This window comes from Ananas comosus, linkage group 22 (assembly GCF_001540865.1).
Source record: "Ananas comosus cultivar F153 linkage group 22, ASM154086v1, whole genome shotgun sequence".
Taxonomy (NCBI): Eukaryota; Viridiplantae; Streptophyta; class Magnoliopsida; order Poales; family Bromeliaceae; genus Ananas; species Ananas comosus.
This window is the reverse complement of record NC_033642.1, coordinates 5,029,772-5,045,614: the sequence shown is the minus strand read 5'-3', so window position 1 is coordinate 5,045,614 and position 15,843 is coordinate 5,029,772. Positions and strand designations below refer to the sequence as shown.

The 15,843-nt window shown below is 41.9% G+C and overlaps 2 protein-coding genes across 2 annotated transcripts; both read left to right on the top strand.

The window, feature by feature from the left end:
* Positions 2,037–6,462, top strand: LOC109727540 (NADH dehydrogenase [ubiquinone] iron-sulfur protein 2-like). Its single transcript, XM_020257682.1, has 5 exons — positions 2,037–2,233; positions 2,414–2,476; positions 2,610–2,694; positions 3,171–3,378; positions 6,181–6,462. Exons 1-5 carry the CDS (start codon positions 2,037–2,039, stop codon positions 6,441–6,443), a joined length of 816 nt encoding a protein of 271 aa, XP_020113271.1. The 3' UTR covers positions 6,444–6,462.
* LOC109727539 (putative cytochrome c biosynthesis ccmC-like mitochondrial protein) lies at positions 7,302–15,400 on the top strand. Its single transcript, XM_020257681.1, has 4 exons — positions 7,302–8,155; positions 14,788–15,035; positions 15,111–15,172; positions 15,304–15,400. The coding sequence occupies exons 1-4, from the start codon at positions 7,381–7,383 to the stop codon at positions 15,398–15,400; spliced, it is 1,182 nt and encodes a 393-aa protein (XP_020113270.1). The 5' UTR covers positions 7,302–7,380.

Here is a 15,843-nt window from a genome sequence, read left to right as displayed (position 1 = left end):
ATATATATATATATATATATATAGAACTAGGCTACTATGCTATTAATAGCACCAAGTCATTGGTGCTACCAAGTTTTTGACCATTGGATTAAGAGATGTGTGGTTAGGATGATGTGGGCCCCTTAGAATTGAGTGGGTGGTTAGTTGAATAGTATGATCTAACGGATGAAAATGATCAAAATGGTAGATTTAACGGTGGAAAACTTGGTAGCACCAAGTGCTTCATGCTATTAATAGCATAATAGCCGGACTCTCTCTCTCTCTCTCTCTCTCTCTCTCTCTATATATATATATATATATATATAGAGTGGGCTGGGGTGCTTTCGTAAGCACGGAGGCCTCCGTGCTTCCACTTTGTTNTAAACCCTCATTAATGCGCTTAAAGAGAATTCGTACCAAGCGGGCCCAACAACCCCAAAACGTGGAGGGAGCTTTCTCCGGATTCGCATTAATACTTAATACTAGTTAAGGAACCCCGCGCGTTGCGGCGGAAAGTTGATACAATAGTCAATTATTAAAACTATTAATATTATTTTTTTTATTATTCATTAATATTTTTGAATAATATTTATTTCCGTAGTGAGTATACTTAGAAAAAGAAGGTAGGACGGAAAGATAATACCTTTTCGCCGCAATTAGGGCAGTAATGGTATTTGTACTAGAGGCAGTCCATTAAGGGGCAGAGGAAGCACACTCCCAGCATAAACGGCATCATGCATATAGCCGCCAAATTTGGCTCAATTCTCAGAAAAAAGGACCATTAAGGTATTAGAAAAATAACACAATAAATATAACTATACAAATTATTTTATAACAAATTAATACTAAATATACATAGAAAATGCGAGTACACTTACATACCAACACATTAAATTACTAATAATTAATNAATAGAGCTGCCATTACTACACTGAAAAATTAAAAATAAATAAAAAAAATGTATTGAATACTTGCAATGCAGAAAACTATAGAAAATTTGTACGCAATTTAACAATAATGAAACACAAAATCAACAGAGAACGCGGGGAAAAAGAAGATGAATCATTACAACGAATAGATATGACGTCGAAAAAAAAAGAAAAAGGAAGCCACTATATATATATATATATATATATATAGAACTAGGCTATTATGCTATTAATAGCACCAAGTCATTGGTGCTACCAAGTTTTTGACCATTGGATTAAGAGATGTGTGGTTAGGATGATGTGGGCCCCTTAGGGTTGAGTGGGTGATTAGTTGAATAGTATGATCTAACGGTGAAAATGATGAAAATGGTAGATCTAACGGTGGAAAACTTGGTAGCACCAAGTGCTTCGTGCTATTAATAGCATAGTAGCCAGACTATATATACATTAATTTTTAGACTACTTTTTCGATAAATGACGTCGAAAAATCAGTACCCCTAGACAGATAAATGATGTCGAAAAATCGTAAAATGTGGTTTCTATATACTTCTGATAGTGTACATCAAAGCTAACAAAGTCGATCGTCGATTCAGAAGCTGCATTATCGAAACAGCTTGGTAGCACAAGAGGCCTCCATGCTACAGATAGTATATTAGCTGAATTATATATATTTATACACATATATATATAGAAAGAGAGAGAGAGTAGGGCTGCTGNTGTCAAAGACAATATGTGTATTGGATCCGCTCATTCTGTTAGAATGAAAATATCTTACTCTACCTTTCTCATTTACCTACCCCCTCCCCCTTTGAAATCCCATACAGCGCGGAAGAGCCGTGCCTTTTCCTCTTTTGTGTTGAAGGGAAACTGCTTATGGTTACCACCGTTCAAATGCTCCGTCTGCAGTTTTTCAATCTCTCCCTGCATATAAGAAAATTATGAGCTTGCTTGATCCAAGCCCAGGCCCAGAGATGCTTTCTTAACAATTGATTCCTTTCTGTGGAGACTGAAACCACTATTTAGCAGTATCCGGAGTTCCCGCACCACTCGATCCCTCGCTCAATTTTCTTACACTCTCTCTTTCAGATCCTCTAACCGGTCGCCTTTACATTTCTCGTCAAAAACCACATGGCGAGAAATGCTTTCCTTTTGCAGTCTCATCTTCGCCTCCGCCTCCAGCTTCCCTCCTCAGTTGCTAAGACATATCAGCAGTTCCGTGATCGCCAGCGCCTATATCTGCTCCTGATGCGCCTGCGCCCAGAGTTTGAGCCTTTACGGGAGCAGCTTCTCCATCGCGACCTCGTCCCTCGGCTTGACACTGCTTTGTCTTCCTAAGCGAAAACGGGCTACTGATACTTTATCAGTATCTCGTCGCGCAAGAAAATAAAGTAAAGTTTGAGAACCTAAGTTCCCCAGTTTGCCACATGAAGGTAAAAAAGGTCAAATAAAGTAAATAAAAAGACTATTCTCTGCTCACTCTCAGGCTGTGAATAGCATATCGACAGCCTCGCCTTTTTTCCGGGGAAGACTCCATGCAGTATGCAGTTGACAAGAGAGGGGAAAGACAGGTAATCCCATTTTTTTCTTTGTGTGATTGGTCCTCGATCGGATGTTATAAGCATATAGCTCACGATCTAGCCCAGCGGAACCCATCCTTATTCGTCTATGTTAAGCATAGAGATTTTGTTGATTCGGAAACAGCTTACTTAAGAGGGGGTCCACATCAGACCTCAAGAGCGCTTCTAAAAGTTCTCTTCCATTCGAGGGCTATCCTGTATTCAGGAAGGCAAAACCATAAGCTCATCAAATGGTTCATCAGCGCCCACACCTAATGATAGAACCCTTGTACCCCAGTTTGCTGAAGGTAGGAAAAGAGAGAGAATTAGAAGCAATGAGAGGGATCCATACTCCATGAGTTGTTGGAGAGAATAAACGAAACCAATCGTTTGAAGGCGGAGAGAAAGAGAAAGAACCCCCGCGAGAACGTCGAAGCGAGACCTCCTTTCGTCGCAATGTAAACTTTCTCTTCTTCAGCTCTTCGTCATCTCCTCGACTCTACTCTAAAAACTACTCAATTCCCCACGAGGGGGAGAGCGAAGCGGGGGGAGAACCGACTTCTCTCTTCTCTGCATGGAGGCAGTCTTCAGTTCTTTCAGGTGACATCCCCTTTCATAGACTATTTCATCAGGCACCTGACTTTTCTATGCTGCGACTATGGTAATAAGCGCCAGACCTCGAGTTTTTCCTTAAAAAAAAAAAANTTACGATGTTCATGACCAATCGGATCCTGACGTACCAGTAGGTACCAGAGGAGATCGCTATGATCGTTACTGTATCCGTATCGAAGAGATGCGACAAAGTGTTCGGATCATTGTGCAATGTCCTAATCAAATGCCTAGTGGCATGATCAAAGCCGATGATCGTAAGCTATGTCCTCTATCACGATCTCGAATGAAATTATCCATGGAATCGTGCACCGTGTGAAACGTAGATCATCGCTGAAAGTTTTGAGGAGCCCAAGGATCTATCTAGATTGTATCTATCACCTAGAGGGGGGGTGAATAGGTGTAATGGCCAAAAACCACAAATCTCGATGCAATAAAAATAAATGCGAAAAATAAAAAGCACACCGAGATTTACGTGGGAAAACTCCAATTTGGAGAAAAACCCACGGGATCAACACGCGAAAAAAAATAATCCACTAAGAGAAAAGATTACAAGGTGATTTACCGACTCTACGGACTCAACCTCTCTTGACCTCCTATGGATCTCGCGCAATCCTCTGGGTTGTCCACGCCCTCACGTCCGAATCCACGAACGCCTCCACTTCGAATCCACGAAGCTTCAATCACGCCGAATCCACGACGCCACTCGAATCCACGAACCGCCGTCAAACACGCCGAATCCACGACGCCACCATGAAGAATATCATGAATATGGTGATCCTTCGCTTTGGAGTATCGTAGAAAACCAGGGAAAGAAACTCCAAGCGAAGCGGAGATCAAATCGACATATTAATATCAAATTTCAATATCTCGATTTGATCTAAAAGAGGCTTTTTGTAGAAAATAGGTTTTAGATGAAATCCGAGCCTCTAGGGTTTCTCAAATATGTATTTTCGTGATACTACTTCTGTTAGAGAAGCCCAATAGCTTATTTATAGACTTTAGAATAAATTGGAGTCGGATTAGAACGATTTCACGATTTTACACTGTGTACCGGTACACGAAAAGCTGTCACCGGTTACACAAGGACGGAACAGAAATACGAAGCCAAGTCAGTGGCTGTACCGGTACGGGCTTGATTGCTGTACCGGTACACAATGCAATTTTTTGGATTTTGCATTGTTTCGAGTTCCGTACACTTCCGAAGCACTTTCTAATCAACTAAACTTTTGATTAAATGATTCTAATGCCTATAACTAAGTATGAATCACCATAACATGAATTAAAACTTTACCTGACCATCGTGATTCACGTCGTGAGGTATTTTCTGATTTTTTCCAAAATCTTGTCAATTCGCTTCGATTCTTCAAGACTCCGACTCACTTCACGAAACTTGCCAATACAAAATCCTTAACAATCGCCGTTCTTAACCGAGACTCAGGTTAAGCTCCGTCTCGGAACCGTCGTGGGGTTAGGAGTAAAGCATCCCGAGGTTGGTGCATCTCGTTGGGCGTGGAGAAGCATTGGGAACCCCAATATCTTTCTTCGGAGCAGTTTCTTTTCCCGTCCCCTCGCCCCGGCATAGCGCTTCGCTTCCGGTTCTTCGGAAGAATCAACTGACTTCTCCCTTCTTCATTGATTTGGGGGAAAGGGAACCGTCTACCAGTTGGGAAGCTAGACATCAAGGTTGTGGCTTGATGAGGATAACTAAGCTGACACGCCGGAGTTGGCTGCTGGCACAACAGGGTGGTGCCTTACCCCACACCGCAGGCGCATGCGCGGTAGCGTTCGTGGTGGTGCTTCAGGATTCCAATGTACTGCGTCCAAGATCAGAACGAGCTTGCCGGCGGACCACTGCCGTCCCATTCTTTAGTGAGCTGGAGCGCAGCCATCTTATCCACTGAAAACGCGTCAAGCTATCGCTTCGGGTCGAAGCACTAAAAGAAAAGGACCGGGAAAGGCGGCGGCATAGGAACCACGGGAACCCAGGAGGGAGAAAGACGATGTACGGGATACAGGATCCTCATAGTAGGCTGGACCAAAATCCAGCCGAGAGAGGGCAGCCTTTAGCAGCAACAGGTTGGGAAACCAAGAGAAGGCTTCGCCTTTTCTTATCTTCTTCCCGTAGGAGTAGCACAAAAAGAGGGATTAGCATTATTGACCCCATGAGAAAGCACTAACACCTTCCTCGTTGGGGCTCCGCGCACTGGGAAAAGTCTTCCGCGACGGGAAAGCGGCTACTAGTTAGAAAGTGAACATAAGGTATCGAGAGGTCCCTCACAGTCAGGTGCGATGCAGTTGCCCCCAAATTAGCAAGTAGCCCTCTTCCTAAAGTGTTTAGGGGTTGAGGCGAGAAATGGCTTGATGAACACTTCTGTTCGCCACGCACCGGCCCCATTCACTTGCAACTCGTAGAGGCTGTAAGTAAACAGTGCAAAAAAAAAAATGCAAAGTAAGGTGGGGTTGAAAGACGAGAGTGCCTACCTCTGAGCCGAGAGTGCCCGCCCTGTCTGTCAAGTAGGCTACTTTCTCCGGAACGCAGTCCGGAATAACCGTGACCGTGTATATAGATATCTTCGATGCTGTCATTTCGAAATGTCCGCTTCAACCGCTCTTTCACCTCCCAAAAAGCTAAGTTGGCTTGACGAGCGCAGATGAGGAAGCGGGAGCAAGAAAACCTAGTTTCTCTTTCTTTTCCAAATACTTTTTTTTTTTTAGTGTTGGGGCAAAGAGAAGCGCTTTCACTACTGAAAAAGCGAACAGTCAGCGCGAGGGTTCGACGACTTAGCCGAGCGTTAGCGAAGCCTCATTCTCATAGCGAGGCGCTTCGAGTTAGTGAAGCGCTGTAGTAGCGCCGAAGCCTATGTGCTATAATGCTGAACCAAGGACGCTCCGCCTTATCTATAGAAGCAGTCAACTGAGTGAGTTCTGAACGAATGGGATCCTTGGTGGGTAATGGCTCAATCTATAGATAGAAAGCCCTATGATGGGAAACTACCACGTTAGGTTTGGAGAGAGATGGGACCGGTTATAGTTTAGGGGGAGCAGATGCTAGCTTTTTCTTTCCATAGCCGGCCAAATAACTACCGGATCATCGGTCTACTCTACCTCAATTCACCATTTCGAACCTTATACAGAAGGTTTTTCCGTACCAGCTCCTTCTACCTATACCGCAGTTGAAGCTCCTAAAGGAGAATTTGGTGTCTTTCTTGTCAGTAATGGAAGCAATCGTCTCTACCGTCGTAAAATAAGAGCACCTGGCTTTGCCCATTCACAAGGACTCGATTCTATGTCCAAACATCACATGCCAGCAGATGTAGTCACCATCATAGGTACTCAAGATATTGTGTCTGGAGAGGTAGATAGATAGGACTCCGTCTTGCTCGATCAGGACCTAGCCTTATTGCGAGCCAAAACACCAATAAAGAAGAAAAATAGAAATACCGCATTACGATAGAGGAGAAGCTCATTTACTCCTATGCGTCTTTAGTCCTACTTTATTTACGTAGGTTTCGGTTCGATCAACTATCCCTGTTTGAGCGGATAGTTCACAGTGCTCATTCTCCAAATTTATCAAGAGTGATCATGAACGAATTATGGGACATGGTTGCCCCCTTTATTGGGGCTGCTTTAGAGCAGGTACCTGATCCCCAAGAGGGGGAAGCTCAGGCTGCTCCGGAGCCGCCTAGGGAACCCAATAATTTATCTAGGAATCGAAGTTTGGAAAACTCGCTAAACCGAATCCTCCGTATGGAGGATGGCCAATCCAGTCTTCTTCTTAAAGAAGAGGGCAACTGGAAAGAGGTCAAGGATACTCTTCATTCTGCTTCCACCCAGGGTGAATATAACGCTCTGCTGGACTGCGAGAGCCTAGATCTCCAGAAAAGGGAGCTGAGGGAAAGCTGTACTAAGATCCTAAAAGACTTAGTACAGCGTCATCCCCATATACTGGAGAACTGCGTAGAAAGCAGTCCAGAGGAAGCAATCCTCTCTTTCTTGGAAAAAAGGAGAGAGGAGTTTGAGGCCGAGTTCGAGCTTGAGGAGGCTTACTCTCAAACAGTGGACCAAGTCGAAATAGAGTACTTGCTTAAGCTTTACAAGGATGTAAGCGGAGCAGAGGAATCATCCTTCTATTTCCATTCCTTAGTGAAGGAGTTCTTCTCCGGATTTTAGTAGGGGGAGAGCGAAAACTAAGCAAGGGAAATTCTGTCATTCTATGGAATGCGAAATCCTTTGATTGTGTATTTCATATCAAAATCTATATAGTCTTTCTTGTTCCACTGGCAAGGCAAGGACAAAATTATCAAATGTCTGTTTCGTTATTACAACCTTCTTTTTTTATGTCAAAGACAAAAAGCTACGCGCAAATTCTCATTGGATCTCGGTTGTTCTTAACAGCGATGGCTATTCATTTAAGTCTTCGGGTAGCACCACCAGATCTTCAACAAGGTGGAAATTCTCGTATTCTGTATGTACATGTTCCTGCGGCTCGGATGAGTATAGTTATTTATATCGCAACGGCTATTAACAGTTCCTTGTTCCCATTAACAAAGCATCCCCTTTTTCTTCGCTCTTCCGGAACCGGTACAGAAATTGGTGCTTTTTCTACTTTGTTTACCTTAGTAACTGGGGGGTTTCGGGGAAGGCCTATGTGGGGTACCTTTCGGGTGTGGGATGCTCGTTTAACTTCTGTATTCATCTTGTTCCTTATTTACCTGGGTGCACTGCGTTTTCAAAAGCTTCCTGTCGAATCGGCTCCTATTTCAATCCGTGCTGGACCGATCGATATACCAATAATAAAGTCTCCAGTCAACTGGTGGAATACATCGCATCAATCTAGGAGCATTAGCCGATCTGGTACATCAATACATGTTCCTATGCCCATTCCAATCTTGTCTAACTTTGCTAACTTCCCCTTCTCCACCCGTATCTTGTTCGTTCTGGAAACACGTCTTCCTATTCCATCTTTTCCCGAATCTCCCTTAACGGAAGAAATAGAAGCTCGAGAAGGAATACAAAAAAAACCTAGTTCACTCGGCTCGGCATCCATGGCTGAATGGTTTAAGCGCCTAACCTGGGCAAGTAGGTTCGATTCCTGCTGGATGCTTCCTTCCTTTTATTTATACATATTGCTCACCCTTATAGCTTATAGGGCACTTACGCACAAAGGGATCCTCATTTTATATCATCGACCTCCCAGATTAATGAAAATTTTGGCATTTATGGTGCTGTCCGAGTCGCGCAAGAGTCCACAAGGACGCAAACATTTATATAGGGGTACCTGTGAGTAGTAGAGCTGGGTGACGAATACCCTACATTTGAAGATGGGTGAGGCTGCACCCCCCTTGTGGGACCTTGTTAAGGATTTTATAGCTTGGCGAATTTCGTAAAGTTGGTTGGAGTCTTGAAGAGTTGATCGCAGAAGTTTTGAAAAAAAAGATTCAAATTGAAGAAATAAGACTCATTCGGAAAGCTCGACACCTAAAGTATGAAGAAAAGATCATTTGTGGTGAAGATACCTAGTTAGAATAAGTTCAGAAGGCTTAGATGGTGTTAAAACTACTTTACTGAACTTTTCTGTGTTCTGGGACCGGTCTCAGAGTTCAAGAGACCGGTTCCCCTAAGGTCCTCACTGCGTGAACCTTGATGCAACCGGTCCCCTGTGATGGGAGACCGGTTCCCGAACCTTGGTATTTCTGTCGCGCAGCAAGGGACCGGTCTCAAGCTTAAGAGACCGGTTCCCGAACGTTGTGATTTTGGTCACGCAGCGAGGGACCGGTTCCTCACTTGAGAGACCGGTCTCTCACAGACCGGTCTCCTCGAGAGGACCGGTCTCTGAGGATGACACAGGTTTTTAAAAAGTACTTTTTCAATCCTAGTCTACTTCTAAGTCTTCTAAACATATAAATAAGCTATGTGGGTCATCTAAAAGTTTAAGGCTTTGAATATTTACTGATTCTAAACCCTAGAAACTTATTTTTCTTCGTTTCAATGCTTTGATTCACATAATGAGTTTCCAACAATCAACAATCAGCTTGATTCTTCGTTTTTACTCGATAACCCATACGAGAATCAAGTAGATGTTTGATTAAAGGTGAACCCTCATAGCTTATGAAGGAGATAGCACCAGACACGATGATTTTGAAGGGGGTCTGCCTTCACTATCAAGCCTAGGCCCGTCCATTCTTTCAAGCTTGATCCCGCCCGCCCCCGCCTTTATCTTGCCTTGTAGGTAAGACGCCAACAGCATGGCCCTCTCGCTTAAAGGGCTCTATTCGGTCTCCACGAAGTCGTAGAGTCTATAGGTTCGATAACCTTCTCTCAAGGATTCCACCAAGTCATCGCCAGCAATCTGCTCTTATCCCTGGTGTCAAAGGGCGAGTCCTGTCTTTTGTCTTGCCCAAAACCTTCTCTCATTGGAGAAAGACTCTCCCGCGGCAAGGCAGTCCAGCTGCTTTCTTTATCTCGCTTGCCGCGGGAGGCTTCGGTGCCCCGGGGGTTTTATTTTATAGTTGAAGATGCAGTTCAACGTTCTTCTCCCATGTGACTTGTAAATCCTTTGTTTGCTCTTTTCTTCTCTCTTCCAGTTATCTTTTTATTTGACAGGGGGGAGAATACCACTCCATTAATAACAACAAGCAAAAATGCAGTTGATCATGGTTTGAGCTTGGAAGCAACCTGCTATCTATCGATAGGCGAGAACAGACTGCTATTGGTTGCTTCGCCTATCTATTTGATTTCCATGTTGTATGGCCGGCTTGGAGACAGAAGACGAAGACCATCATCTCTATCCTGATCAACGCTTCATTCATTCGTTGAACAAAGGGGATAACCATTAGCATGGAGATCAATCACCACACCACCTCTATCATACATACGACATTACACGACGCGAGAGTGCATGGTCAAACACACCTACAGCGCTACTTTCCGCTTGCAGCCAATACAACAACCACAACTAACTTGCACGATATTAAACAACCGAAGCTACTGGATTGAAGGGGGACGGCATCCTCCTATAATATGTAGCAGTACTGAACAACCGAGTCATCGGTCCGGGAAAAGAAAGGGTCTTTGACCATCAAAAAAAGGAATTCTATATCCCAAACAAAGGTTATTCTTTTCATGCTGAAGACGATCTTTTCTCAAACTATTTATATACATACACAGTCTTCTTCTATAGAACATATGGCCTGCCTGTTTTAGCGCCTTTCTAAAGTCAACAAAGGCGGTTACCTTCGGAAAGGCTACTAAAGACCGTAAATGAAAAACGTCCGCTAACGCCCACGGGATAAGATCTTTTTGAGACCAGCAACGAATGTCTGTATAGAAATATTCTTCCCGGGAATCCGAAATGGGGCATACCTTGCGGAAGGCGATTCACGAGAGAATCGCGTACAGTTCCGTTTGACCGAGATGTGAATGCCCGTGATCTGCTCGGTATAGTGATGGATTTCATGGCCGACGTCTAAGCGGCACGAATAGGCCGACATGAAACGAGTTCCCCGCGGAGCATTTTCTCTTTCGTCCTCGGACGTTTTGTTCGATTCCGGCACTTGCGTTCTCATGCCGGAACCCTCGCGATTGATTGGAGAAAGAGCGAAAGCGAGAAAGATGGATTGTTATCCATCGGAAATCGAATTTCATTCCCACCGGAACATAGATGTTCTGTACTGCATTATTAACAATATCCCATGCTTTCAGAAAAAGGAGCGATTCATCAGAACGAGCTGAGGCTCTGAAAGCTTTCCAACTTGCTTCAATTAGGGAATAGCTTGATTGATCAATCAAGCGGTTCTGCAGCGTCTCCACACTCTCCCCTTCACTTTCTTTGCCGGACGGGAAGATGCGAATCGCGAAGGCCTTCCCACCACGCGCAGCTCCGCATAGAGAAGCGAATTGAAAACCGGCCGATCATCCCTCGCAATCGAAGGTGAAAGCGGGAAAAAGACGAGGAAAGCCTTTTTTTTATTCTATTGGGCCACAAACCAACCTAGGTAAATCAATGGTAAATCCATGAGCTCGATTCGATTAGTCCTTATACTATATAACCATTTGAATCCTGAATTGTCCTATGACTCATATTTAAGAGTATATCTTTTAACGGGTCAAACCAAAATAAAAGAAAATTTCCTATTTTTTCCTGCCACAAAATTCAATATTAAATAATGGTAGACTGGAAATGAAAGTCCTTTTCTCGCATTCGTTCTCTATTTAATTGGCGGAAGAAAAACAATATCAGATTATGAAATCAAGGAAAGATATTGAAAAATCTATTTTTTGAAATCAACTTTGTAGAAGAAAAAAATAGCGATTTATTCCTATGGAGCATCCAGTAACAAGAAGATGAAATCGTAAATATCGACAAATTCTTGATGGTCTAAGGAAATAAAAAGAAATCCGCTTGTAAAATTTCATCTATATCGAATTTCCATATCTGAATAGCTGATATAGTCATCATTCAATGGGTCGGGTCCACTTACTTTTTCTTTATTTAGAATTTTATAGTGGGTTTGATAAGAACATTGGAGAAATAAGAAAACTTTGGTTTGTCGATTAATTATAGGAATTGGAAATATAAAATATATATTTATATATATATATATATATTTTTTTTTTATTTATATATGCCTAGGAATTCTTCAGGAACAAGAAATTGGATTTACTCCAAAAGTAGGTAAAATTATTATTTTTCTTTTTCGAAAAAGATTTTGATATAAAATAATGCAGTAAATTGTTTCAAGACAGACCCCACTTATTTACTTTTACTGACCCTCAGAACAACATTCACTTTCATGAAAAATGTACTAATCCGACATCGACATAGATTCAAGATATTTTCATGAATCATGTCATGAGGGGATTAGTACCCTGAACGAATTCTTATAAAATAAAAGATCAAATTTCTATCCTTTTTGTATTTTCTGGCTTAGTGTGAGATAGTGATAGGCATATTTATCTTCACACTAAATGAAGCAATGAGTTCAAATTGAAGAAAAGAAATTAAATGACATTTGACTCTTTTTTCTGTTTTCTGTCAGACCAATCAAATCACTGCCTGAACTGAAGGAATCCTATACCTCCTTTCGTTATAAATAGTATGGATGGTTCATTCATGAATCATCAAATAAAAAAAAAAATTCTATGAAATCATAACAACAAAGTAGGAAAGACTTTTAGGATCTAGTCATACCATTAGACTATATTGACAATTAAAAAAAACTGCTCATACTATAATCATAGTATGATGACGGTCGGGCGTATATGCCCCTATTGTCTAGTGGTTCAGGACATCTCTCTTTCAAGGAGGCAGCGGGGATTCGACTTCCCCTGGGGTAGGGTACTATGAAAGGAAGTTTATCATAGATTATCAATAAGCCTAGAATGAATTCTTCCTGGGTCGATGCCCGAGCGGTTAATGGGGACGGACTGTAATTTCGTTGGAAATATGTCTACGCTGGTTCAAATCCAGCTCGGCCCAATAATTCACCGCTCCATGAATATGATATAACCAATTTTTCTTCCATAAACGGAAATGCCTAATCCGTAGAAATAAAGAGAAGAGTAAATTTTTATTTTTTTCTCATCCATATTTTTCTCCTTCAGATCTTTCTAAGGATCTAGTTCATGATACTAGACTTCATTAAGAAAAGTATCATGAAAAGCAAAATAGTTTAGTTATTTTTTCTCATAGAAAGATTGATTATCCATTTTGGGCAGTAAAATAATTATTGGTTACTAGTAATCCGTGTCACTCTCACTATAGCCCATATTATATGTGGATATGATATCAGTATATCATTCGTGTCTTTATTACAATACGACGACGTTAATGTTCTTATGATTACATTAAGAATATGTATGCATACACCTCGCTGGGATTGTAGTTCAATTGGTCAGAGCACGCCCTGTCAAGGCGGAAGCTGCGGGTTCGAGCCCGTCAGTCCCGAACTAGGATCCGGTGAATTTATCAATTCATCTCTCTCTTTTCACGGAAAAGGGAGAGATGAAGCAAGATCTAATCCCCAGTGGAGTGGGATCTTTATTTTTCTTTTGTTTTTTATTTCGCATTTATCATCAGACAAATACGGGTACGGGAATTTCCATTTTTTCCACTACTCCGATTGATAAAGGAGAGACATATCCTATGTATATTAGTATAATATGTGGTATTACTACAATAAGTATTTTAAGAGATACCATCCTCGTCTTACTTAATTTTTAGATTGTTCTTGATCAATGAAATGGAGTAGAGTGACCCTATTTTACCGGGAGTACATACACAAAGAGTATTCTATCTTGCTTGTACGATAGACAATGAACTTAACATAATTACCTCGACAGAGTACTTTTCAGGTTAAACCACACCTTTTTTCTAGCTCTGACTTTGTTTGTGTATCCTCAATGACTAATTGGAAACAATCTATCTCATTCTCATTCAAATAGCAGACATCATTTTTTATGACAGTACAATAAATAATAAAAGAAAGAGGATACTAATATAATAAAAGAAAAGACCAAGCAAGGACCCTTTTCAGTAAATTTGTTGGATATTTAGATCTTTTTTATTGTTTCCCTTCTTTTTTCCATCTCACTTCGTTTGGGTCTGTGTGTGACCCATAGAATACCGGTCATATAATACCTCATCATTGTATGTATAAGTATATAAAAAGGAAGGAGAATTGTATAAGATAAGGAAGACAGACAGTAGTTATAGAAAAGAAAAAGTGGAAGAGGATGAAAAATGCAATGGATTCCTGATAAAAAAAAAAATCCCATTTATTTAATAGTTAGTATGGATAAAGAATCTTCCTATGTTATACTATTCAATTCTCGACGATGAATCGATTTGATAGATCAGATATTGTTATTCATAATATTGATCCGATTCAGTATCATCAGGATGCAATTCATCCCATTGAATTTACAGGAGTCTAATTAATCATCTCTATGGGATTACATCCCGAGTTATTGCGAAGAAAAAAAAAAAGAAATAATTCAATTTGCGAGAATATTGACTTCTACATAACAGGCGCCAACTCCCCCTTTTTTTTTTCGGTATGCCGCTCCGCAAGCAAGGAGTGCCACGCACGAGCGGAGCGAAAACTAAGCAAGGGGAATTCCGTCATTCTATGGAAGCGAAATCCTTTGATTGTGTATTTCATATCAAAATCTATATAGTCTTTCTTGTTCCACTGGCAAGGCAAGGACAAAATTCTCAAATGTCTGTTTCGTTATTACAACCTTCTTTTTTTATGTCAAAGACAATATGTGTATTGGATCCGCTCATTCTGTTAGAATGAAAATATCTTACTCTACCTTTCTCATTTACCTACCCCTCCCCCTTTGAAATCCCATACAGCGCGGAAGAGCCGTGCTTTTCCTCTTTTGTGTTGAAGGGAAACTGCTTATGGTTACCACCGTTCAAATGCTCCGTCTGCAGTTTTTCAATCTCTCCCTGCATATAAGAAAATTATGAGCTTGCTTGATCCAAGCCCAGGCCCAGAGATGCTTTCTTAACAATTGATTCCTTTCTGTGGAACTGAAACCACTATTTAGCAGTATCCGGAGTTCCCGCACCACTCGATCCCTCGCTCAATTTTCTACACTCTCTCTTTCAGATCCTCTAACCGGTCGCCTTTACATTTCTCGTCAAAAACCACATGGCGAGAAATGCTTTCCTTTTGCATTCTCATCTTCGCCTCCGCCTCCAGCTTCCCTCCTCAGTTGTAAGACATATCAGCAGTTCCGTGATCGCCAGCGCCTATATCTGCTCCTGATGCGCCTGCGCCCAGAGTTTGAGCCTTTACGGGAGCAGCTTCTCCATCGCGACCTGTCCCTCGGCTTGACACTGCTTTGTCTTCCTAAGCGAAAACGGGCTACTGATATTTATCAGTATCTCGTCGCGCAAGAAAATAAAGTAAAGTTTGAGAACCTAAGTTCCCCAGTTTGCCACATGAAGGTAAAAAAGGTCAAATAAAGTAAATAAAAAGACTATTCTCTGCTCACTCTCAGGCTGTGAATAGCATATCGACAGCCTCGCCTTTTTTCCGGGGAAGACTCCATGCAGTATGCAGTTGACAAGAGAGGGAAAGACAGGTAATCCATTTTTTTCTTTGTGTGATTGGTCTCGATCGGATGTTATAAGCATATAGCTCACGATCTAGCCCAGCGGAACCCATCCTTATTCGTCTATGTTAAGCATAGAGATTTTGTTGATTCGGAAACAGCTTACTTAAGAGGGGGTCCACATCAGACCTCAAGAGCGCTTCTAAAAGTTCTCTTCCATTCGAGGGCTATCCTGTATTCAGGAAGGCAAAACCATAAGCTCATCAAATGGTTCATCAGCGCCCACACCTAATGATAGAACCTTGTACCCAGTTTGCTGAAGGTAGGAAAAGAGAGAGAATTAGAAGCAATGAGAGGGATCCATACTCCATGAGTTGTTGGAGAGAATAAACGAAACCAATCGTTTGAAGGCGGAGAGAAAGAGAAAGAACCCCCGCGAGAACGTCGAAGCGAGACCTCCTTTCGTCGCAATGTAAACTTTCTCTTCTTCAGCTCTTCGTCATCTCCTCGACTCTACTCTAAAAACTACTCAATTCCCCGAGGGGAGAGCGAAGCGGGGGAGAACCGACTTCTCTCTTCTTCGCATGGAGGCAGTCTTCAGTTCTTTCAGGTGACATCCCCTTTCATAGACTATTTCATCAGGCACCTGACTTTTCTATGCTGCGACTATGGTAATAAGCGCCAGACCTCGAGTTTTTCCT

Coding starts and splice junctions, on each gene's coding strand:
- LOC109727540 (XM_020257682.1), top strand. CDS start 2,037: ATGGCGAGAAATGCTTTCCTTTTGCAGTCTCATCTTCGCCTCCGCCTC. Junction 2,234..2,413: donor CCTCGGCTTGACACTGCTTT/GTCTTCCTAAGC, acceptor GCATATCGACAG/CCTCGCCTTTTTTCCGGGGA. Junction 3,379..6,180: donor AATGAAATTATCCATGGAAT/CGTGCACCGTGT, acceptor CGGTCTACTCTA/CCTCAATTCACCATTTCGAA.
- LOC109727539 (XM_020257681.1), top strand. CDS start 7,381: ATGTCTGTTTCGTTATTACAACCTTCTTTTTTTATGTCAAAGACAAAA. Junction 8,156..14,787: donor TAAGCGCCTAACCTGGGCAA/GTAGGTTCGATT, acceptor CTCCGCCTCCAG/CTTCCCTCCTCAGTTGTAAG. Junction 15,173..15,303: donor GACAAGAGAGGGAAAGACAG/GTAATCCATTTT, acceptor ATTCGGAAACAG/CTTACTTAAGAGGGGGTCCA.